The 26,633-nt window shown below is 39.2% G+C and overlaps 1 protein-coding gene across 1 annotated transcript; it reads right to left on the bottom strand.

Moving 5' to 3' along the window:
- Positions 1-2,752: 2,752 nt before the first annotated feature.
- On the bottom strand, positions 2,753-26,590 carry ALKBH1 (alkB homolog 1, histone H2A dioxygenase). Its single transcript, XM_045562690.1, has 6 exons — positions 26,389-26,590; positions 23,768-23,876; positions 19,060-19,222; positions 7,771-7,861; positions 4,896-5,089; positions 2,753-3,870 (listed from the first exon to the last, which is right to left on the bottom strand). The coding sequence occupies exons 1-6, from the start codon at positions 26,569-26,571 to the stop codon at positions 3,438-3,440; spliced, it is 1,173 nt and encodes a 390-aa protein (XP_045418646.1). The 5' UTR covers positions 26,572-26,590; the 3' UTR covers positions 2,753-3,437.
- Positions 26,591-26,633: the final 43 nt, after the last annotated feature.

Below are 26,633 nucleotides of genomic sequence, written 5' to 3'. Positions count from 1 at the left end.
TTTTGGTACACACATCATTCCAATTTTTTTTTTTTTTTTGAGATAGAGTCTCGCTGTTGCCTGGGCTAGAGTGCCGTGGTGTCAGCCTAGCTCACAGCAACCTCAAACTCCTGGGCTCAAGTGATCCTCCTGCCTCAGCCTCCCAAGTAGCTGGGGCTACAGGCATGCACCACCATGCCCGGCTAATTTTATCTATATATTTTTAGTTGTCCAGCTAATTTCTTTCTATTTTTAGTAGAGACGGGGTCTCACTCTTGCTCAGGCTGGTCTTGAACTCCTGACCTTGAGCAATCCTCCCTCCTTGGCCTCCCAGAGTGCTAGGATTACAGACGTGAGCCACCACACCCGGCCTGTTCCAATTTTTTTATATGTAAACATTCTATACAAAATTAGGTTACCATGCAGTTTTATAATTGAATTTTCTCACCTAAATACAGTACAAGTATTTTCCCATGTCTCTGTTCTTGTACAGCATGACTTTCAGTGGCTATAGTTTTCCATTATATGGCTATGGCATACCAAGTAGGATAGAAGCTCTACCAAAGGCTGGTACTTAGTGCAGCCAAAGAACAGTGCTCAATAACCATTTGTTGAAAAAGTATATGAATTTATATTAACCAACTTGTGGCTAGATATTGGGCTTATTTCAAATTTTCACTATTATAAGCATTCTTATACAGAAGTCTTTCTGGACAGCTCTAATTACTTATTTTTATTTATTTCTTTTGAGACAGGACCTTGCTTTGTCACGCTGGCTAGAGTGCAGTGGTGTCATAGCTCACTGCAACCTCAAACTCCTAAGCTTGAGTGATCCTCCAGCCTCAGCCTCCCCAGTAGCAGGGACTACAGGTGTGCACCACCAGGCCTGGCTAATGATTACTTCCTTACTCAATTCCTAGAAATGAAATTTAGTGGGCCAAGAGTATACACTTGAAAACATAATTAGGATGACTACATAATTTATCATCAAACCAGACCATTTCTGAGAGGAAAAAGAGATCCAGGACTGCCCTGGGCAAACTGGGATGGAAAGTTACACATTACATGATGCCAAACTGTGCCTTAGAGGCTACAGCAATTTACATTCCTACTAGTAGATTATTATAGTACCAATTTCCCCACGCCAAACATTTGTGACTCTACTTTTAACACCATCTTAGATGATACTATCTACTCCAGCGTTATTTTCTTTCTTTGGTATAAAATAATAAAAAGTCCTTAATAAAAAAATCTTCCCCTTGGTCCCTTTTCTTGGTTTCAGGTTCTTTTCTAGGTTCCTTTCTAGGTGTCCACAGACTATTTCTGTAAAGGAACAGGTCATGTCTTTTTTACACTTTGTAGTCTCTATTGTAACCGCTCAATTCTGTCATGACAGCATGAAAGCAGCCATAAATAATGTGAAATCAATTAATGTGGCTGTTCCAATAAAACTTTATGAACACTGAAATTTGAATTTTATGTAATTTTCATGTGTCACAAAGTATTTTTCTGATTCCTCCTGCCCTCCATTCCTTTAGAAATGTAAAAACTCTTCTTAGCCCAAGGTAGTAAGAAAACAGGAGATGGGTCAGTTTGCCGACCTCTGACTTAGAAAAATGTATGGTAGACACTTAAACCAAGGGGGATCGCTCTCAAGTAAATGCTCTGGATTACATAATTTTCTGTAAAAGACAAGATCATGAGTTGCATTATAAACATCTTCAACTGCATGTTTCATAAAAATAAGTATAAACATAAATAAGAGAATTTCCTTGCGCAAACAATTCTGCTCACCATCCCACTCAGTGAGCACATTTCCTAGAGGGGAGCATGGGATGGGAGGCAGGACACTGCTATTCCACTGGCTGGCCTCAGTTTCCACTTGCTCCTCATACCGTAAACATCCCATTTCAGGGAGTGTGAATCTACAGTTTGGAAATGTATTTTTTGTACAACATTGCTCCCATACACAAGCCAATGCCTTATGTTGGTTTCTGATGAGTCATATTTAATGTACATTGTAGAAAATTTAAGGATTTTTTCCAATGGTAATTTTAATTATATAAAAATTCCCTACTGTGCTAATTTTAGAACCTAGCTTGCACATAAGGGGTGGATCTATATTAATTCTTATCCCTTTAAAAGACATCTGCTATTACCATATGAATTCAATATTCAATGCCAGTAATTATAAAAAAAATAAAAAGGCAGAACAGAAGAGAGATGCAAATTCAGCAAGACAATGTCACAAGCAGGAGGAATCAAAGTGGCTTCTAGCCAGTCTTCCACACAAGCAGGTAAGGATGTTTCTAAGGGCCCAAATAGTAATAAAAAAACGATATTGGCACATCATGTTTCTAGAAAGGAGCATTAATTTCTCTTTAAATATCAATACCCCCCCCAACAAGATGGTAGTAAACATTATCTTCATTTTACGAATGAGGAAACTGAGGTCTAGAGAAATGTAAAGTAAGCTGGCTCAGGGTATAGTGTGTTGAGTTGTAGAGAGGGTACGAAGACTAAAACTTGGTGCTTCATGCATTTCCCAAGCTGACCATCAGACAAGGTAGTAGTGACTGCAGTATCAAGGAATGTTCTCTCCTGTGAGACAGCCACAAAGAATATCTAGGGCAGAGCAGGACTGGTGTAGGGCAGAAACAGCTAGAGGGCTTCAACAGCATGAACAATACAGCAAAAAACAAAAACAAAACAAAACAAAAAAACCAACTCAACTAATTCCAGATACACTAACCCAAAAAGACAGAAAGAGATCTTTAATTTAAAATTGAATAAGTTTATTCATGGAGAAAAAAGCAACAAAACACCCTCAGGACGTTTTTAGTCCAACAATTAAAACCACATTAAAAAGCCAACGTGGAGTTTGGAGATGGAAATGACATGTGGAGAAACTACTGTTCACCTTTCCTTCGGTTCACGTATCTTTTACCCAAGAGAGAGAGTTGTGATTACTTTCTCTTCTAGAGGACAAGATTGTTCCATTATCTTAATGTGTATAGGATTCCAGAAGATGGAAGAGAAGACCAAAGAATTTGATGATGACTGCAGGAGTTGAGAAGACGAGACTGACGGCTGGTTCACAGAACCACAACTACCACAAATCACCAGATGCAGGGGGAAGGAGTACTATAGTTCCCACTGATAAAATCTGAGGTATTTAAAGACTCTGCAGACATGGAAACTTGCTTGTACCTCTCTGAGAGGTAATGGTAGAGGCTGAGAAGGCTGTTATGGAAGAATACCCCCTCGGACTGACTTTTCAACATACATTAATGCCAACATCTAACTAGGATTGGACTAGGTCAAACACTTCTCTGAGCAGTGGTTCATCAGTTTAGTCTTCAGGATGAGATCCAAGGCAACAGTGTGATCAATGATGAGTTCTTCCCTGTCTCTGTTGTTTGGCTTATCTTGGTCCATGGCAATACAAAAGAGCATGGTCATTTACTGTCAGCGTCGATCCTAGCCCGTTTTACTGGGCTATTCTGGTCATCCAGATGGCAGAAACCTTCTGTGGTGATGTCCCCTTTTTTTTCCTCCATAGGTTCCAAAGGGAAGTCCTGGTCTGTGGCCAGGACCTGTCGGACAGTCATGTTAACACGAGCAGTTTTCAAGTAGCTGGCACACACCTGCCAGTCCTCTACAGAACAGGGCTCTATCACTGAATCTCTGGGGAGGACAGCTGGGAGAGGCGTCTCTAGGCAGTGAGGCAGGCATTCCCCCTCTGGATTTGGAAGGACCCGAGGGACTGCATGGTTCAAGAGGCGGCTGAAACCTGACATTACCATGATGTCACCACTGTGCATAAACATGGCTGTGGGGGCCTCATCCCTTTTGAGACCTCCCAGGAGAAAGATGGCAGACTGTCCAAAGCTACAAAAAATAAGTAGAAAAAACACGGAACAGTAAGTTTCTGTTATTAACCATAGTTCGGGAAGTTACTGCCAACTGCATTATTTCCTAATTTCAGCTCGATACTTCCTGCTCCCAAATCCTCTTTTTTTAAAAAAACAGAGACAGAGTTTCACTCTGTTGCCCAGGCTGAAGTGCAGTGGCATGACCGTAGTTTGCTGCAGCCTTGAAATCCTGGGCTCAAGCAATCCTCCCACCTCAGCCTCCGGAGTAGCTGGGAATATAGGCATGTACCACCATGCCTGGCTAATTCCTACAACATTTTTTTGTGTAGAGATGGGGGTCTTGCTATAGTTGCCTGGGCTAAAATCCTCTAAACTGTGCTAAGATCCTTCTCTTTTGGCTTGTGTCTGTGAGTGACCAACCCATGATCTGTTACTTATATTGTGACAGTCCACAGACCTGCTGCAAAATAAAATTTGATGCAGTTAAATAAGCAAATGAAAAATTTAGTTTTAACATTATCAATGTAAGTTTTATTGATACATCTTTAAGTCTTTCAATAAAATTATTTGAGTCTTTTACTATATTTATCATTCTTTCACTTTAAAGATGAGGCACTCAATGAGAGGCACTTTCTTCGTTGAGACACAGGTGCAGTATTGTACACAAATTATGTTTATGAAGACAAGGAGAGTAAACTACTCAGGCTTTTGTGTTTTGCTCTATTTTCTGCCCTCTAGTCCAAAAAGGTCACTTTGTTTTATAGCCTACCACTTGTCTATTCCACAGAGCACTGACAATACCTCATTAAAAAGGGCAGAATCCATTCATCTTAAACAGAAATAGTAACTGTAATCTGGTCACTGCTCTTAAAGGACTAGGCTAATTTTACTTTATGACTCATTGTCAAGATTCTAGGAAGTGAAAGACCACAAATCCAATCAATTTTTAAGTTTTATGTTTTTATTTACTTTAGCTTAAAATGCTTTAGAAAAAATAATTACATGATAAAAAGTAAATCAAAATTCCTGCAACTAACTTACCTGAATGACAGTAAGGGTTTGGAGTGATCTAGTTCCGATCTGTCTACGTGGATTCCCAGCGTGGAGTCTAAGCGGTAGTAATTCAGGATACCTGCTTCAGCTCGGAAACCTTGAAATCCACAGGCAGCAGCTACTTGCTCTGAGAGGAAAGCCAGGTCAGAAGGGAAAGGTGTATAATGATCTGCTGAGTATTTCTTTGGTAAAAGTAGGAAAAATAAGAAAAACAATGATCTCAGGAACACAGGAAACTATGGTATAAGATTAACTACCACCTTAAAAATCATCTAACTTAGAAAGTAATATATACATAGCATTATCTATCCAACCATTCTTGAGGCATCTGGTAATCTAATAATGAACCATTAAAAAATACTGAGCACCGATTATGACAGCACTATGCTATACAGTGATAAATCAGGCAAATTCACACTGCATGGCGTCTACACGAAGCAATTTACAACACCACCCTCTAGTTAGTATACTTTAATCCTAAACAGGCTAATTCTTTTAGGGCAAAAAGGCAACTCAAAACTGTTGCTGCCAAGAGGTGCCTAAGAAAACATAGTGACTAATACAATGTAGTGTCCTGGATAAGATCTAGGAACATAAAAAGGATATTGGCTAAAAACTAAGGAAATCTGAATGAAGTAAAGACGTCACTATTATAATCATGTATTACTATTTGTTAACTAATTTAGACAAAGGAACCATACTAATATAAGATGTTAATAATAAGGGGAACAGAGTAATCTCACTGTACTATCTTGTCAACTTTTCTGTAAATCTAAAACTATCCTAAAATAACAAGTTAATTTAAAAAAAGGCAACTCAAATAGTATAGCCCGTTCGGTTTTGGGTGGCTCAGCTTGCAACATGGCTTAGTACCAATTTCACTGGTTAATCTGATGGAATGACATGCTCAAAACACATGAATTAACTCTGCCTTATATTATGACCAAGGCAGACCTTACAATGGACATACCTTTCAGCCCTTATTTCCCAGAACTGCCTGTTTTTAGCACCTAAGAATCACAAATATCTTTTTCACTAAATAAAGAAAAAGAAAAAATAAAGCAAAGCAATAACACTCACTCTCTATAAAATCTTTCTGCAGTTCATGAAAATGACAAGGCTGCAGAGGTGATTAAGACTTTCACTTAGTTTCCTGTGCAGATGTGTCTGAGGGCTATTTTGCCTATGTGTCCCTGCAGTGGCCCCACAGACTCTCGTCCTGTTATTCCTCTGCTCCCATTTCTTACTTTGCTAAATCAACCTCAATCCTTGTCAGAAAATCCATTTTTGTCTCTTATCTCCTCTAGTGTCTTGATGCATTCTAGCTAGAGCAACAGAGTTACAGGTCTGGACAGGTCTTTGGCCAGAACTGAGCTTTAACTTTAGGTGTAAGGAAGACTTTTGTGCAAAGTCTTTGATGGATGGAGTGGCCTCTTCAGTTGGAACTTCTCTGTTTTTTTATTTTTTCTTTTACTGAAGTGCAAATAAGGAAGAGTTCCTATTTAATTTCTCAAAACTAGAAGTGTAAAGAACTTTAAGATTTCCTCCATTATTTTAAGCTTTAGTCCTTCAGAAAATCAACTAGTCAGAGCTGCTGTTCTACCTCTAGATAGCCTCTGTTATAATGAAATAATTATCCTTTTGGGCTTTCAACCCTATCTAAACTATCTATGTACCGCGCTTTTTAAATTCTCTTTCACTTTTCTCTGATTACTCATTCAGAGTTTTTGGCAATTTTCACTCCTCATTTTTCTTAGTAAATAAGGCTAACTTTGAGGTCCTTGAGAATAACAGTATCTACAATAAAAGTATTATCATGGAAAACCACAGCTAACATTTCATGTGTGAATGCATTTAACTACTTAGAACAGCCAGGCACTGTTGTAAGCACTTTATAGGCATTAATCACTTAATTCTCACAACCGCCTTATGAAGTAGGCATTATTATCATTATTGGAGGCAGGATTCAAACCCAGGCTTTTCAACTCAAAGAAAATCACATGGCCATTTCCCTGAATACGAATATCTAGTTTTCCATTGGATCTGTATTGCTGAATATAAGATTTCTATCACAAATATTTTTTAAGCAACACCTGTCATTCTTTGGAGCAGTTAATGTATCTGTTAATAAGTTGGGTCAACTAAAACTATGGAGCTTTTAGAAAGTAACTGGTTAGTAGGCAGTGACGATGGTATATACCAATATTTTATTCAGTTCACTCTTAGAATCAATCCTTCCACTTGGTGGCAGACATCTAATTCAAACAAGAGACACTGTGCTGCTGGTGACAAAGAAGGTATTTTCTGACACACAGAGGACAGGAAAGAAGAAACTGTAGCTCAAGAAAACATGAAACTTTGTCAACTGTAGGAAATTCTTTCCCACCTCTCTCCTACCCAGATGTGTATACATATATATAGCAGGCAAAGATATCCAGATCTTGAAGGTTCTTTTGTGAGTTGATGAAAGAGAATACTAGAAATATATGGGGCTGCTTTTACTCCAGACAGATGTTATGTACAAAATAAATACTCAACAAGCTCTAAGCAATAATGGAAATAAAGATAAGTGAGAACTGCTTTTGAAAGCAGCAAAGAAAAATATAAAACCTACTTTAGGAAAGCACTGATGACTTCTGATGCAGTACTATAACCTGAGAGCACATGTAGAAGGCAATTTCTCCTGATAAATTAGTCGTTCCTCTTCAGATACCTGAAGTTTTTTTTTAGAAGGAAATAAATAAAAGAGATCCTCCCATAAATGGATGATCTGGTACTTAAAGGTTGGCCAAGAAGAAATCCATTTATGTGGACCCAAGAAGAATACAAACGGAAAAGAAAAGAATTAAGAAAATCTGAATACCTTATTGTCCCAGTTATAATGGTAGCCTAGGGTCACCCAACGCAGTTTCTCTAGTAAACTTCGAGGCCGCCGTTTATTCACTTCTTTATACCTGCAAAGATTGGTGACAAAATAGGATTTATTTATCTCAAATGGCAGCAATAGCCCTTTGAATAGACCCTAAAGTCTAATTTTAATATTCCATGGTACAGGCTGTTAGCCAAGATTATGTAGGGGAAATTAGAACAGATAAATGAGTTGACCAAGAATACAGTGACAGTAAAAAACACATTAGCGCTTCTAATTTTTAGTCCTTGGCTGTAAATCCTCTGCTGAACAGGATCAAGTTTAAATGATAAAGTATCTAGTATCTCAATAATGAGAAAATCAGAACGACAACAGAAATGTCTTTATTTGTCCATGGGAAATGGGCAATCAAAAATACATCTAACAGAACATTTTCAGTTTGGTTTGCTAAAAGTAGGGTATGATTACTCAGTTATTACTATGTCTATAATGACGGTGGCTTCCCAGAATTGCAGGTTGGGGAAAAAAAGTTTAGCAAAATATAGTATATAGTACAATAAAAAATAACTGGTTTAACACAACTTCTTTAACCCTGTATAACGTAGCTTAGATAATTGAGGCTTGGATAACAATTAAGGCACCACTGTAATTGATTTGGTTTCTGACATACCCTTGTTCAAACCACAAGAGGTTTCTGTAAAAACAGAGAGGTGCCCTTTCTGCAATTATATATTGTCTGATCAAATCTATGTCATTAACTACTCTTTTTCTAAAGAGGAAGCTTGTTTATTTGGTTCACCTCTAAATATCTAAAAGTATGAAAATGTTAGGCCTAATCATTTTAGTTAATTTCTCTCTGTAATTTACATCATTAATCCATCAATTTTTTGTCTGTCTAAAACCCATGGCTGTCTAAAAAAGAAAAAATTAGACTCATTTAAGGAGTTTATATTCTGACAGGAGGTGACAAATATAAGAATGAACAATTGAAGGAAAAATGAGAGGAAAATTCAAGGCAGTATAAAGTCTAGTACTGAACTGAATAGCACAGACTTTGAGGGGTGCTAGAATTAAGAAAAAGGAGAGCTCAAAGTCAGTTGTCTAATCAGTAAAGGCTTCACGGCAGAGTAGGAGTTGAGGATGGCACTGAAGAACGGCCAGCATTTAAACAGGAGTGATGCAATAGGCAACGAGGGCACAAAGCACAAGCAAAATCAAAGGATTTATTAGAGGCCTGCATTATAAGTGGCACACTCATCTTGATGTTTGACAAACAGTTTACAGAATAGAAGCTATCTGTCATAGAGTTTACATTCTAAGAAGGATACTGTCACACACACACCCCCCCCAGGATCAGTACATAAAAGGAATGGACACTGATTTATTTAGGACAGGTGTGCAGAAAAGAGACACAGCAGACTTGACTGAAGGCCTTACAAAGATGGCCCCTCACAGGCTTCTGGAACTTGGATGCAGGGAGGGTTGACACCATGCCCTGGAACTACTGAGAATGGCTCACAGTACCTCAACTGTTTGCACAAACATTAATATAGTTTATGTTGAACACCTGCTTTCCTTCTGGGAGTCTGGAATTTTGGTATGTGTCAGTCAGAGGCTGCCTACGTGACAAGCCCCTAGTAAAAACCTGGGCACTGAGCTTCTTTGGTACATTTCAGATTTTGTTACAACTGGTTGTCACTTCCTGTGAGATGGAAGCTCGCACCTGGTTTTTCCTGGACTTTGCTCCATGTACCCTTTCCCTTTGCTGATTTTGCTTTGTATGCTTTCACTGCAATAAATCTTATCTGTGGGCACAACTATATGCTGAGTCCTATGAGTCCTGGAAATCATCAGACTTGAGTGTGGTCTTTTGGTCCACTCCCTGACACAACAGGAGACAGACAACTAGCAATCTAGGGGAAAAGATACGTAAGATTTGGCCAGTGACTGCAACTAGCTATCCAAACAATTACAATACAGATAAAACCATGCAATATTTAATATCTGTGCATAAAAACTAATAAAACAAAAAACATAATGTAGTTAATACAACCTGAGTTCTATCAATGTTTATTCTGCTAAAAGTACAAATAAAAGAACTCCCTGTGGCCGGGCGCAGTGGCTCACGCCTGTAATCCTAGCACTCTGGGAGGCCGAGGCGGGCAGATTGTTTGAGCTCAGGAATTCGAGACCAGCCTGAGCAAGAGCAAGACCCCATCTCTACTAAAAATAGAAAGAAATTATATGGACAGCTAAAAATATATAGAGAAAAATTAGCTGGGCATGGTGGTACATGCCTGTAGTGCCAGCTACTTGGGAGGCTGAGGCAGAACGATCGCTTGAGCTCAGGAGTTTGAGGTTGCTGTGAACTAGGCTGATGCCACGGCACTCTAGCCTGGGCAACAGAGTGAGACTTTGTCTCAAAAAAAAAAAAAAAAGAACTCCCTGATATTGTTCTCTGTTCTACTAGCCTGAGATAGAAAAGTAAGTGTGACCTCTTATTTCTGGACTTATGTGGATTTTGTGGTTAATGGAAATATAAATGTAGTTCTAGCATTACATAAGCACTCTACAGAGGTAAATTATTTTTTTTCTCTTCCCAAGATATTATTTTGTAGCTAATTCCTTATTTAAAGGTAGTCTCTAGTTCCCCCTCTCGTCCCCACTCTGCCTACCTCTCTTTAACATAAACGAACAAACAAATAAATAAATAAACGTAATATCTAAGACAGAGCAAAATGCTGCTGAAAGAAAGAATAATGATTTTATGGATATTGGAGCTACGTGTTTTCACAGTGGGGAAAAGGGAAGATGTGGAAGTCAGCAGGGTAAGACTCTAATCCAGAGCCCCAAATAGACGGTGCCCTGAGTATCTAAATGGCAAAGAGAAGAGCTGTACAGAAAGCTTTTATAGAACCTGTCTATGCCCCATTAGTTTTTGCCCAGTGGTTCTCAAACTTTAACGTGCATCAGAATCATCTACAGGGCTTGTTAAAACTCACATGGATGGGTTCAGGCCCACGAATTCTGACTGAGTAGGTCTGATGTGAAGCCTAAGACATGGATTTCTAACAAGTTCGCAAATGATGCTGATACCGCTGGTATGGAGATCACACTTGAGGACCACTTTTCTAGTCAAAACTAAAAAACAAAATACCTTCTATCTCTTTTTAACTATAACACATCATTTTACTCTTAATGAAGAATCCATACTGTTATGTCAAAACAAGACTAATCTGAAACAGTGAAGATAACAATAATGCAGCTTTGGAAATAATTCAGAAGGTGATGGTATTTTAGACAATTGCTATGGCCCCAACAAATTGCTTTTCCATCAAACGATTCAGTCTAATGTTCTTCAAAAACAGGGCATATCTTAAGCAATTCTTCAGCAAAAAAAGAAAAAGAATAATGCATACATTATTGTAATTAACACAGGTTTACAGTATTAATTAAAATTATCAAAATTATAGTGATAAGTATGAACAGAACCATCCTGTATTGTACCTTTTCTAAGAAACTAAAAGAACATCTCTTTCCTACACTAAAAGAAAGGCTTTGAGCTTACAGAGGACTAGTCCAAGGCTGTATTAAATAAAAGAAGCCAGAGAAGAGTCTTATTTTCAAAAGCATTAAGCCCAGTCATCATCACAAAAAGAAAAAAGAATAGCTGAAACTTGCTTAGGGCTGGGCACGGTGGCTCATGCCTGTAATCCTAACACTCAGGGAGGCCAAGGTGGGAGGATCACTTGAGATCAGGAGTTCAAGACCAGACTGAGCACAAGTGAGACCCCATCTCTAATAAAAGTAGAAAAAAATTAGCCAAGTGTGGTGGCATATGTCTGTAGTCCCAGCTACTTGGGAGGCTGAGGCAGAAGATCACTTGAGCCCAGGAGTTTGAGGTTGTAGTGAGCTAGGCTGATGCTACTGCACTCTAGCCAGGGGTGACAGAGTGAGACTGTCTCAAAAACAAAAACATACATATTTTGTGTAATGTATTAGACCCATGTAGGCACATTAGATCCTCATTTCATATCCTCTTCTAAGAACTTGATTTTTAATTCTTGCCTTTGTGTTTTCTGGAAGGAAAGTAGCAACAATTGTTGACATTTCCCTTTAAGATGTAAGAGTAAGACTGGCCAGCACTATATATTTCTTGTTTTAGTACTGCTAAGTACTCTGGTTCCCCTGGGCCTCTTAGGTAACAAAGATTCAAACAATTTGCTCTTGAACATTGTGAATGGTATAAAGATAAAACCATTTAACAGGCTCCCAGATAATTTTCCACCATAAAATACTGAGGGATAACTCAAGGGGCTGGGCTGTTCTCTTTTAAAACCTGACTTGTCCAAAAGGAGGCCAAGGAAGATCAGGGCCAATGAAGCTCCCATATCTACCTTGAAGAATGCAGGAAATACATTGACACCTGATAAATCTTTATCCAATTATCCAAAAGAACGTTTTTAAGCAAGTATGACCCTAATTATCAGGTCTCATTGTAAAAAAGAAACATGCCATGCTCCCTGCCCCTGCTGCTTCCTCCAGGCACTAGCAAGAGGATGATGGGTGGATGGGCTGGCCACCTTTTCCCCTCAAGAACGTGCTCACACGGCAGCTTGCTCAGTTTCTGTCATGGGCAAGTGCTTTATGTAAGTGCTGGCATTTCTCTCAGCAATCATGTTCTATAGCACTGCTTTTAGCTGACCCCTAACCAGGTGGAAATGAACTCTTGTCCTGCTTGTCCATTCTCTGTACAGTGGGTAGTCTGGATGCCATAATTAAGCACTAATCCTTTCTTTTCTTTCTTGCCTGCAAGGGACATTAGTGAATCACTGTGAAAGCAATGACAGAATACAGTCTGAAGGTTTATAATGAAAACCTTCAAAATCCTACTGCAGATATTTGTTTTTTCAATTATTTTAAAATTGGGAATTGTGTCGTTCACAACTCTGAAAATCTCCCTTCATGACAAGTTTCTCTCCTTCTTCCTTTTCTATTCTCTTACTTCCACTGAACCTGAACTTCAATCTCCAGTCCCTAGCACCCCATTCATTCAGTGTTTGAGTACTTCCAGTTTTGTCTCCCTTCTCAGCCTGAAACTCCCAGTCAATCATTGCAAATGGACATCTAATGCCACTTTAACTGCTAACATCCTTTTGCTACCTTACAAATATTCAGTCTTATCTAAACTTCTAGCTTCTGTTCTAAACCTTCACCATTCACCTGAAGCCTTCTTATTCCCTTCTAGGTCAATGAGAAAATAGAGGCCTGATCCAATGATCCAATAAACAATTTCAACTTTCCTCCCCTATACCTCTAAACTTGTCTAACTTTTTACCCCGTCCTTCCTCCTGGTTTCAGAAGTGGTCCTACTTCTTTCTACTAAGGCTAATTCTCTACCCATACTACATCCTATTTCCCTGGCACAGCCTCTGAGGCCTTTCTCCATTAACAATCTTTCTTCTCATATTTTTAAGTCCTCCTTTGCACTTGTTTCTCTCTCTTGCCCTACAAGCATGTTTAACACTCCCACATACTTAAGAAAAAACAAAAAACATTTTCTCATCTCTCTTATTCAGGTGACCCTGCCCATACTCTACTTCCCTCTGCCCCCATCTTTCCTTCCCTTTACAATTAAACTTTTGAAAAACTCAACATTTGCCATCCTCACTCCTCTTACTGCAATCCGACTTTTATTTACACTACTCTATTGAAACTAGTTTCTTAGTTTCCATTACATCACTTAATTGTCAAATCCGAGGCCTATTTGACATGGCTGGCCCTTCCCCTTGAAACATTTTCCTGTCTCACCCTTTAATAGTATTTCTTCTGTTTTTCCTCATATCCCTCTGGCTGTTTGGTGTCGTTTTCTGTCCTGTTTTCTTTATTCTGTGCTGATGGTTTCCTAGGGCCAATGGCCTTTTCTCTATGTTTTTAAAAAAAGAAAAAAAAAATCACATCTATTCCCACTGTGGCCTTTATGTGTAACTCCCTCATCTCATCTTTTTCTCTCCCCCTCCCTCCTGCCCTTTGCTCCTAAGCTCAGTTCCATACTGACAAAGGCATGCTGGACATCTCCACCTGGATACTCCAATTAAAGGCAATTAAAAACAATATGACCCAAACTACACCTAACAACAGTCCCTGCTTATTCTTCTTATTCTTCAATTCTTATTTCCATTAAAAGCCTCATTATTATCCTTAGAAATTTGAGGCTTAATTTTTGTTGTTGTTGTTGAGACAGAGTGTCACTAGGTGTCCCTGGGTAGAGTGCAGTGATGTGATTATAAGTCACCACAAGCTCCAACTCCTGGGCTGTGAGCGATCGATCCTTCTACCTCAGCCTCCCTGATAGCTGGGACTATAGGCACATGCCACAATGCCCAGCTGGGTTTTGTTGTTTTGTGTATTTTTTTTTATTTTTGTATTTCTTTTGTATTTAGTAGACACGGCATCTCACTTTTGCTCAGGCTGGTGTCGAACCCCTAAGCTCCAGCTATCCTTCTGTCTCGGCCTCCTAGAGAGCTAGGATTACAGGTGTGAGCCACCACACCTGGCCATTCAAGCTTAATTCTTTTCTTTCTCTAATCTCTTCATCACCAAGCTCTGTTGACAGTATCTTTTCCAAGCCCTTATCATCTTTTGCATGGATTATTAAACTAAATTCTCCATTGTGCTTTTTGCAACCATTGTATTTTCAGCCCATTTCCCCACTGCCACAAGAATTTATTTTTCTAAAGTGAAAAATCTATTATTAATCATAATAAATCCCCACTGTTTATAAGACAAAGTCTGCACTCTTTATATATGGCATGCAAACCTACTTATAATCTGGCTCTAACTACCCTTTCTAGTCTCATCCCCAAGTATTTCCCACAAGGTATCCTATCCTCCATATTTCATGGCTGAGCCTCTGAGCACACAGCTTCTGTACTGAAATGCTCTCCTCTCCTACTCCACTCTTAGCCTAGCAGATTTTTCTAACTTGCTTTTTCATACACAGTTCCAACTCACTTCTTCAGGGAAGTCTTTTTCCCAGAATCTTCCTATATTGTGCCCCCAAGGTACCTTACAACTTCCTCTATTCTAGTACACTTGCTTTAGTCTTATAAATTCCTTATTTAAGTACCTGGATTCCACCTTTAACAGTCCGTCCTTCAAAGGCAAGGACTGAGTTTTATTCTCCTTCATAGCTGTCCTAGCAGCAAATACTTTCTAAAAAAAAATGTATTTTTAAAATAAATTACTGAAAATAACAAGGAAAACTACTATACAGTCTTTAAATGATCTTTTTAAAATTCAGCATTGTGTTTTTATTGGGCTAATAAAGAAGAGATATCAATTAAAATATTTACTGTAACATTTTTTAATATATACAAAGCACTGTGCTAGGCATCAAGGATACAAAAGTTTCAAGATGGGGGAAGCAGGCAGTGGAAGAAGGAGGGGCCAGATGACTTGAGCCACTGTAATAAATGTTATACTAGCATTATGAGCAAAGTCTTAAAGGAATTGAAAAAGAAAGGATTAATTCTGCTTCCACAATGAGGTTATCAGTAGAAAAAAGCTTTCACATCTAAAAAACAGATACAAAGTATTTCATAAGCTAACTTACAGAACAAATAAAGCTAAGCTACTTTATTTAAATTTATATATTCCCTTGTCCTATTTTTTAAAAGTATTTTTGAATACATAACACATGTACAAAATTCAAAAGGAACAAGAAAGTCGACATTAATGAATTCCACAAAGTTTTATTTGGTAACTACCTTGTACTGATGAATAAAAAAAAAATCAACGCAAAAAAATTAAAAACAAACAAACAAGCATACAAAAAAACCAACAAAAAACTGTAGTCCCAGCTACTTGGGAGGCTGAGTTAGGAGTTGAGTCCAGGAGTTCAAGGCCAGCCTGGATACCATAGTGAGACCTTTGTCTGGGGGCGGGGGGGGGGGGTGGGGGGGGTGGGGAGGAAGGAATAGATGGAGGCCAGTGTAGCTAGAGAAGAGCAAATGAAAAAGGAATGGTAGGAAATGAGGTTAGAGAGGTGTCTGGGGGCTAGACCATCTAGGCCTTGTAGGCCACGGTACAGACTTTGGATCTAATTTTCTAAATGGGCTGGTGTCCTATAACAAAGAATTTGACTGGCTGTTGTTCCTTCCTGGCTCCTTGGAGGGAGATTCTTGGAATTCTCCGAGTGTCACTATTAATCCTGCCGGGCCCTTGGACCACACCTGAGTTTATGCTAAGGAGGGAGACTGGTTAGGAGACTCCTGCAGTATTCTAGGTAAGAAATGATGGCTGGCTTAGACCAAGGTGGTTTTGACGGAGATGGTGAGAAATGAATGAATTTATTCTGACTCTGAAGTCTACTACATATGCCGAAGAGTTGGATTTAAGGTTTTTTTAATGGTTGCATAATGGCTGAATTCTACTGCTGGGATATGCCATGCTTGATTTATCTAGTCTCCTGCTGATGGACTCTTAGGCTGTTTCCCATTATTTTTTCTGTTATAAACAATGCTGCAAGCAAGATGTTTGCACCTAATTATTTTACTTTTGTACAAGAATCTCTAGCTACACTATTCATTTTGGACAAAACATAGAATTGGGGTACACTAATTTTGTCAGCAGTCCTATTTTTGTTTCTAAGCGCAAGTATTTCTTCTTCATTTCCTACTTAAAGTTTCTTCTTCCCTGACCACAGAATTCTAGAAAGTTAAAATTATGAAGACCTTAGAAGTCCTCTAGTTCAGTGGTTCTCAATGTGAGAGGACATTATGGTATCTAATCAGAATCTCCAGGGGAACCTTTTATAACAACAGACCCTCTCCCTCTCTGACAGACTCTGGGAAAGTGGGGAGAAGTGCCATATACTGTCCACATAATTATGAATGACCATGATTCAACCACCCTCAATGGCTTATCCAGTCTAATACCGTCATTTCCTACATGAGGAAACTGAAACATGTATCACATAGTGACAACACCAGAACTAGGGCCCTAATTGATTCTCAATGCCGCCAGCACAATGTCTGAGCATATCAATTTCTTCCAATCCTTGACAAGGAAGAAGGTATGACTACCACATTTTTTATTTTTGCTAATTTACCAGACCAAAAAAAAAATGTATCTCAACATTGTTTACAGGATGATTTATTACAGAGATTCATCTGAGCTATCTTAGGAGATAGCTGAGATTTCTGCAGTCATATATCAGAAGGAAAAAAAATCAATAACTTGAAAACACAAGCTGGTTTAATAATAATAAGTTCTCTTTGACTAATTTCACTCAACCACGACCTTCCTTTACTTTGCTTTCAGTTCTAAAGATGACACTACTAAAAGTTTAACAGTGCTCCCGCCTATACCATAACCTATAGACTAAGAAGGCTTTAAAGGAAAACCACTGAATTTTAGCTCTTCTTTCCCCTTTCAACTTAAGAAAATCTATTTCCCCTGTTAGAATCAGCATGACAGTTTCTGAAAACTAGACCATCAGGCCACTTAAGACCAAACAAGACACAAAATTGGTACGACGGTTTTAACTGGCACTGTTCTTAAGGACTTCTCACATATTATGTTTAATCTTAACACTATTCAATAAGGAAAGGACTGTTATGGGGCACAGAAAGGTTAAGAAATTTGCTCAAGGTTAAACAGCCAGTAAGTGGCAGAGCCAGGACTTGAACACAGGCAGTCTGTGTGTGATGTAGTCTCTACATCACTGAACTCTTTATAGTCTCGCCTTAACCCACCTTTCTTTCCCACTTCATGTTTTCCCAATCCTGCCCACCACTTTCAGGAAGCATTTTCCACAATCTACCCGCAACCCAGCCACTTAAGTGACTATTCTCACTATATCTTATAAATTCTATTCCTGTACTTGCCAAATTGTATTTAATTATCTGTTTATATGTCTGTCTTCAACTCAACTACAAATTCCTTCAAAATAGGAACTATCTGTCTTTAATTCCCTAATACTCAAACACAGTGTCTGACACATAGCAGAAACTCAGGAGGTATCTATTGGATAAACACAAATGCACACATCCTGTGTTCCTGTCTCACAGAACAACTTACTCTGTCTAAAATATTACATCTTTGTTCAGGCTGCTTTCTCCACCCAGAATAGACTTCTTACTTTTCTGACTGGCAAAGCCCTCATTTTCTCTCCACCCTCAATCATTTTTAAAGACCATTTCAAATGGACAGAGAAAAAAAGAGGAAAATAAACCCAGTTTAAAAAAATCATTTTTTCTTCTTTGACCCTCTGCTCTGCCTGGAAGAATTAATTATTTCTTCCTCTGTGTTCCCACAGTGTTTTTCTAAACCCCATCATAAATTTTTTTTTTTTTTGGGAAACAGGGTCTTGTTCTGTTGCCTGGGCTAGAATGAAGTGGCATCATCATAGCTCGCTGCAACCTCAAACTCCTGGGCTCAAGTGATCCTCCTGTTTTAGGCCGCTGCAACCTCAAACTCCTGGGCTCAAGTGATCCTCCTGTTTTAGGCTCCCGAGTAGATGGGACCACAGGTGCACACTAGAGATGGGGTCTCGCTATGTTGCCCAGGCTGGTCTTGAATTCCTGGCCTCAAGTGATCCTCCCGCCTTGGCCTCCCAAAGTGCTAGGATATCAGGCATGAACTGCTGTGCCCCGCCTACTTTCTGAGCTCTATTACAATTATTCCTGTAGATACTGAGTTCCTGCCATAGACTAGGCACTCTTGAATCCCATGAGGGTATCTTTATCTTTCTATCTCCAATACCTAGCATCATTCCTGGCACAATACTGACCCTCAAAAGATATCTGTGGAATGAATGAATGTTGAAACAACATGAAGGTAAAATATTAGTTCTTCTCATGAAGAACAACTGATGTATCATAAAACAGCCAGTAGCACTGACTAGATCTTGAAGAGAAGTAAAGAGCTTTCACTGTTACTTTCTCCTAGGATACCACAATTCTTTAAAGGAACTCACTTTAGGTAGAAAAACAGGGCTGAAGCTGAATGAAAATGGATTATCTAATGATTAATGAGGATAAATTCAATATCTAAGTTGTGATAATCAAATCTTTAAAAAGAGATCTCAATTTAATATAACTGTCAAAGCATCTCCAAATGTTCCCTGGGGAAAAATACAACTGTATAATATTTGCTTGGAAACATGAGGGGAAAAAAATTGGCCAGTCACTTTCACTGCATTGTTACAGAACAGTTCCTTCAAAATCTGTGATGAACTAAGCTGAATATTAACACTTGATTCTGACTGATAAGACTTACCTCAGGAACTCTTTGCTCTGTTCCCACAGATCCTGGGTCTCTTCTCTCGTCATGTGTTTGTCCAGGTTACATACATTAGGTTTCTGGGAATACAACTTAAGGCACTGCTTCACCCAGTGCCACTGGTAACCTGGGAGGAAGGGGTTTGGGATAAAAATAAATCCTATAAAAAGATGGGTGGAAAAAAAGGAGAGGGGGAAATTCTCCATCAGTTATTCATATCATTTCTTTTTGTTGACATCCTTACCCCCACTACTCTGTTATTTACTTCCTATATTCTTTTTGCTCATGCTTCAAGTTAATGAAAAGCTAAATTTTGATGAACATTAGACAGCTACCATTACACAAATGTCTTTGGCTTTCTGGGTTAGTCTCAAGAGAAACAAATATTCCACAAAGTTAACTGTCTATTGTGTTACCCTAAAGCAAACTTTAGAACTCAAAGTACCAGAAGTCCACCCTCTAATTTTCAGTACATCTCGCCATTTGAAAGTCAACCAAGACCTTTTTGCCTATTTCATTTATTGCAGGCACAAAGGCTGAAATCTTATACTGAGTTTAACTAAAATATAGATTTGAAAGTCATCATCTAATGAATGGCATGCTGGTTATTAATCTATTTTCTCTGTTTCAAATCCACCTGTATATATTTGGCTTCATAGTATAGGGCTTAGACCCCGCCAACTACATTTATTCTTTGCCAGCTGGCTCCCTGCTAACCTGTACCTGTAGGGAGCAGTAATCATAGACTGGAGGGCAGAAGTTGGTTCTAATATAATTTTTCCACAACACTAAAAACAGCCTCATTATTATGTCTTTTCCTCAGAAGTCTAAGCCCCAGTTCCATGTGGTCCCTCTCCCAAGCTTCTAAATTTAATAGTCCCAAGCTCTTCTGTTTTTCTCCCCAGTTGTAGGGGTGGGAGCTGTTTCCTGTAGTTACTACTTCTGAAATATTATTATCTCAGTGTTCCTTTTTAGTCTTTTCAGTTTTCTTATACCTAATAATTCTTTATATTATTTCAGTTAAAATAATTGGTGATTTCTGACTCCTGACTGAATACAACAAGAAAGAAAGATGGTATTCAAATCTTCTCAGTATGGTACAATGCAACTGACTACGGCATATGTGTTGGAAAAATCTTTGTGACCTTGACAGCAACCTAATCTCATTTTTTCCCTCTGAAAAGAGGAATAATAATATTTAACAGGAATCCTATGCATGGTCAAGATTCATTCATTCATCAAACATGCAACAAACACACACTATGTACCAGGTACTTTCTTAAGAATTAGAGATAAAGAGATGAAAAACTTTGTCTGGAGAAAGGACAGTAAAGACAGTTATACTGGTAACTTGTTTTTTGAAGCCTGGCTATAAAACGAAACAAACGCTGAGGAGCAGTCACAGATGAATAAAGAACTAAAGAGGGGAGTTTATGATTTTTAGGATGCTTATAGATTGTGAAGAAAGAGCCAGCAGAGAAGTAGCTGGGAATACAAAAGAGGAAAGAAACAGAGCAAGGTCTTGAAGGCCGAAAGAGGTAAAGAAGGTGAGATCAAGAGGGTGAAGGACTGGCTTTAAAGTGAAGGAACTCCTCTTCCTCTAAGATTGAAGAATAGGAATGAGAACATTTGTTACAGGTGTGGGGGCCACTAGAAGCTGAAGGCGTTTGTGCCTGATAGACTTAGTTTTCCCAACCAGATAAACAGCAAGGCCATCTCAGCAAGACAGAGCATGGCTGGGGCAGGGTCCTGAGAGACAAGAAGGAATCAATGAAATTATACAAAAGGTAATCATTCTATATTAGTGTAATGTCCCCCTTGCAAAAGGAATACTACAAACAGACATACAGGCTAAAGCTTAAGGATTTCTGAGTTAAATGCTGGCAATAATCTGAAGGTCTTCAATTCCTGGTTGCACTCCAGATCTAGTCTAGACCAGAGGTCAGCAAACTTTTCTGTCAAGGATAAAGACAAGTAAATGCTTTAAACTCTGAAAGTTATTTGATCTCTTTAGTACTCAACCCTGTCACTGCAGCAGGAAAGTAGCTATAGGATAGTAAGTAAATAAATAGGCATGGCTGTATTCCAGTAAAACTGATTACAAAAACAGGTGGGGGACTTGGCCCTTGGCTGTAGTTAACCAACACCTAGTCTGGACTATTAACCGTGATAGCACATTTTATGGAAACGTCCTTACGGAGAATTACTTTAGACAACAGACACTAAAGATACTGGGCTGAAGCTAAAACAAAACAACTTTGGTATTACTAAACTACTCTTCCTCTCTTCTCTTTGGCATATAATTTAGACATAGAATAATGACAAAATTTAGTAACAGTGATTAACCATAAATAAGTTTATTCCTAAGTCACTAATTATGGTAGCTGCTAAAAATAACTCGATGTGTACAAAGTGTTAGCCATTGTGTAAACAACCTTATGCTATCTCATTAATCTCCAATAACTCCATGAGAAAGTTATTAATCCCATTTTGCAGATAAGAGAACAGAAGTTGAGAGGGTAACATGACTTCACTGACTCATCCTTCTCTCCCAGCCTATCTTGTGGCCAACAGCACACATTTGGGATATAACAACAAAGTTGAGTTTGTGGCCATGGAACAAGCAAAACTAGCAAGTCCATAGCGGCAACAAAACTATGTTCTTTGCATTATAAATACTAGGCTCTACTAATCCAAGGTCACAAAGATTTACACCTGTGTTCTCTTCTAAGAGTATCATAGTTTTTGCTTTTACATTTAAGGGTTTGATCTATTTTGAGTTTATTTTTGTATATGATGTAAGTTAAGAGTCTAAATTAATTCTCTTGCATCTGGATATTCAGTTGTCCTAGCACCTTGTTGAAAAGACTATAATCTCTACTATTGAATTGTTAAAAATCAAGGCCAATTAGTTACCAGAGGCTGGGAAGGGTAGTGGGCATGGTTAATGGGCACAAAAATATAGTTAGATAGAATGAACATATTTGATAACAAAGTGACTATAATCAACAGTAAGTCAGGGTATACTTCCACTAAAAGAGTGGAACTGGAGTGCTCCTAACACAAAGAAATGATAAATGCCTGAGGTGATGGACACCCCAATTACCCTGACTTAATTCACGTCCAATGCCTATATTAAAACATTACATGTACCCTATAAAGATATACAACTATTATCTACCCATAATAATTAAAAAAAAAATCAAGGTCAATTACATTGATCATTGCTATGGTTTGGATATGATTTATCTCCACCAAAATTCATGTTGACATTTGATCCCCAATGTGGTGGTGTAGGAGGCAGGGCCTAGTAAGAGGTATTTGGGTCATGGGGGCAGATCCCACATGAAAGGCATAGTGCCATTCTTGAGAAAGCTGAGTGAGTTCTTGCTCTGGTGAGATTAGATTAGCTAGCACAAGAGTGGGTTGTTTGTTTATAAAGCCAGGAAGTGCCTGGGGTTTTGCCTCTATGCATACTTCTGCTTCCTCTTTGACCTTCTCTATCATGTTATGCCACAACATGAAAGCCCTTGCTAGAAGCCAGGGCCACACCCTTGAATTTCCCTGCCTGGAGAACTAACTATAAGCTAAATAAATAAGTAAATAAATAAATACTAGGCTTTAACCAAGTAAGTCTACGGGTGTGTGCCACATGACACCTGGCTAATTTTTCTATTTTTAGTGTAGATGGGGTCTTGTTCCTGCTCAGGCTAGTCTCGAACTCCTGAACTCAAGCAATCCTCCTGCCTTGGCCTCACAGAGTGCTAGGATTACAGGAAAGAGCCACCGAGAATGACGAAAAAACTAGTATTTCTTTTTAAAGATTTCTCTCACTTTTAACCTATACTGGAAATCACAACTGCAATGTCAACTTTATGTCTTTAGAAAGAATCAGGATGGCAAATAAAGATTTGGCCCTATAAAAGGCATTTCTGCATCTTCTAAATAGTTTATAATAATTAATGTACAACAGCCCCGTGAGCCTAGAAAAAAGGTTAACATTACCAACGCTTCATTATTGTCTTAATTTCTCTATCTATAAAACTTCTAAGCTATTTAGTCTATTAGAACTTTTGATTTCATTCAGTGTAAATCTTTTTTTAAATGTTCAGTCTTGGCAGGGCATGATGGTACACACCTGTAGTCACAGCTACTAGGGAGGCTGAGGCAGGAGGATCACTTGAGCCCAGGAGTTTGAGTTGCAGTGAGCTTTGATGATGCCACTGCACTCTAGCTTGGGTGACAGAGTAAGAGACTGTCTCAAACAAGACAAAACAAAACCAAACAAATGTTCAGCCTTGATAACAAGATTTAAGTTGCTATTCCATTTGAGAGTAAGACTAGAGTGACAATTACGAATTACTCATAACTCTTATATGACAATTATTATATAATAATTATAATTTATCATTTAAAGCAGTTCTGCCAAAGTAGGTGTTCAGAGTTATGGCAGGGAGTCCAGAGTCAATGTCCTTATTTTTTTATTTGCCATGTCACTTCTGCCACATAAGGAAGGCATTGCTGACTCCTATTCTATATTTTGGGAATGGACATCTCAGACAAGGCACAATTTAGGATGGTTTGGAAGTGAAATATTTATGTGTTTAGTTTTCTCCTTTGTCTATTTACTTGCTCACAGCTCCTCCTCTGAAATTAGACACATGACTGAGTGATTTTTGCCTTCTCTGAGGGCAGCTGCACTCACCAGGATAGCCTTCGAGGCCGTAGGCTTGCCACTTGCTGACGGGCTGAAGTCCTGCTCTATGTGCATCGTGCTCACTGACTGAGGACACACTTAGCTGAGATCTGACCACCTGGCAAGAAGGAAACAGAAGTCAGAGTACTGAAACTATTTTGCAGGCCAACCTGGGAACCTCAAACCTCCAAAGACATTTCTGGTATGGGACAAAGCTTAAGTGTGGGATAGTAATCTTAACTCCACCACTAAAATTTGACCTAGGAATTTTAGCTGAGTCACTTAACTTCTTAGAGCCTCAGTTTCTCATCTATATGCTAACAAACACTAGAGTTACACAAAATTAAGATAAGTGGTAATAAGAAAATTTAAGCAAGCTGACTTTGGCCTTCAACACTACCTTTTCTTTTGATACCACACCTTTGTGACTTCTTATAGGACTCTGAACCATGAAAGGCATTTGGTGTACTGAAATATCTCGAGTCACAAAGTTATTTACTTCAGTTGGGGCAAACAATAATGTCTTTAAGATAGCTGTATAAAAATGTTTCAATAAAACACTGGGAACTCTGCTAAAAGTACAGCATTTGTTCTCTTTTAGATGAAACGTCAATGCTAGAACTTCTGCTGTTGTTAATTACTTTGAAATGAATTTAGTATTTCAGAGGATAATGAGATTTTCTTTGCACATGAAAGTATCTTACGGATGGTTCATTATATTGGTTAAGAAACCTAATATGCAGTCATTTAATAAGGACACTAAGGCAAAAAAACTATTCTTCCATGAATAATCAACTTAGGGTCTGGTTTGCCTTAGAATATATCAAATGTTCTTTCAAAGAGAAATGATCTTTTATCCTAACAACTTCTCTAAATGTGAAGATTTCCAGACAAAATACACCAAGTGGCTGGTACATAAAATAGTCTCTACAATAAAAAGGCTATCTGGAACCCTCTGAGAGTCCTGATCAGCAAAGCTTTCCAGGTACCTAGGAGCTAATAAAATATTTTAAAACATTTTGTCATGATTTCTTAAATAGGCCATACTTAATACGGCACTATAATTCAGCAATGCCATCAGAAGTGATGTTTGTGGACCTATTCTATCATATGCTAACTGACACAAACCACTGAACTTTTTTCTTCCTCCCTTGCCAGACTGTTAGCCATCACTTTTCCCACTCCTCCCATCAGGTGTTCTGTAATAGCAACTTTTCCTCCTATTTGCTACTTCTAATCTGCTGCAAGCTGGGAAACTAAACACCCAAGCTTTCATTTACTTGTATTCACTGAGTGATGACTATTTTAGACACACAATGTCCCCTTCTCAGGTGGCTTACATTCTGAAAGCATGCATACATTATGGCAAAGTATAGGTAAAAGGAGCCAAATGAGGATCTGAAGGATTCTCCTGAGACAAGTATATTATTCTTGCGCTGCAGACTTTCTGTATGTTAGAAAACTTTAACATCATTTTTACTAACAAATGAAGTTGCTGAGAAGCTGAGGTCCACACAAGCATGGAGTTACTACAGCATTCCAATTTTGTTCAGAATTAATTGAGAGTTATTAAGAAGCTTGGAAAGAATACCTCATCCAGACATCTGTGGACACCAAGAGCAAATTAAGGGATTAGATAGTGTCAATGTTAAAGCGACTGTAAAGAAAGTAAACATTGCACTACAATGTGGTTTCCCTTGTGTCCCTTATTATGTTTCTTTCTTAATTTTCATGGGAAAAAGTAGAATTAAGAACGTGCTTGGATTCTATATATATTCGTTTGCCATTTATTTTCAATTTGGAGGGTTTATCTCAGAATCCTTCCATGACCATTTTCTAAAAGGCCCAGAGAAGTCCCGGACTAGTTTTATGCACAGCAGCTTAACAACGTCGGAACCCTCTCAATTCAGGGATTTCTCAGTAGTTGGTTTTTTCAAGCTGCAAAGAGCTACCTTAATGTCTATGTTGACGTTCTACGGGGTTTCACACAAACCAAAATAGAAATGTAGGCCAGGCGCGGTGGCTCACGCCTGTAATCCTAGCACTCTGGGAGGCCGAGGCGGGCGGATCGTTTGAGCTCAGGAGTTCGAGACCAGCCTGAGCAAGAGCCAGACGCCGTCTCTACTAAAAACAGAAAGAAATTATATGGACATCTAAAAATCTATATAGAAAAAATTAGCCGGGCATGGTGGCGCATGCCTGTAGTCCCAGCTACTCCGGAGGCTGAGGCAGGAGGATTGCTTGGGCCCAGGAGATTGAAGTTGCTGTGCGCTAAGCTGACGCCACGGCACTCACTCTAGCCCGGGCAACGGAGTGAGACTCTGTCTCAAAAAAAAAAAAAAAAAAAGAAAGAAAAGAAATGTAAGTGGACAGTGAAAGGAAGAAATAAACACCAGTTCTCAGGCTTTTTAGGCCGAGGCGGCCTCCGGGAATCGCGTGAAGAAACCGGCAGGTCCGCACTTCACTGCTGAAGTGTGACTGTCAGCGGGAGTTCAACTCCGCGCCCAGAGAGGGAGGGATCGTTCAGTAACAATCGGTCTGGAGGCGAAAAGAGGCGAGGAGGACACAGAAGCCCCTCCAAGACGCGAGGCGAGCCAGTGAGGCCGCGCGGGCCGATCCTCTCTCCGTACCTTGTGGGCAGTAGGACCCGTGCCGCGGGCTGCATGGGCCGCCGAGAAGTCGATGACCCCTCCCAGGTCTGCGGTCCCCGGCCGGCTCTGCCGGTAGAAGCGGAAAAGTTTCCGAAAGGCGTCCTCCCCGGGCTCTGTCGCCAGCGTCACCACCGAGCCCACGGCCGCCGCCATCTTCCCCATCTCGCCACCTGGCCCTCTCTGATCCGGAAGCAGAGTCCCAAGCTCCGGATCCGGCTTGTTCT

The sequence above is a fragment of the Lemur catta genome, chromosome 1 (assembly GCF_020740605.2).
Source record: "Lemur catta isolate mLemCat1 chromosome 1, mLemCat1.pri, whole genome shotgun sequence".
Taxonomy (NCBI): domain Eukaryota; kingdom Metazoa; phylum Chordata; class Mammalia; order Primates; family Lemuridae; genus Lemur; species Lemur catta.
Note: the sequence above shows the minus strand (reverse complement) of the source record. Positions and strands in the feature narration are given on the sequence as shown.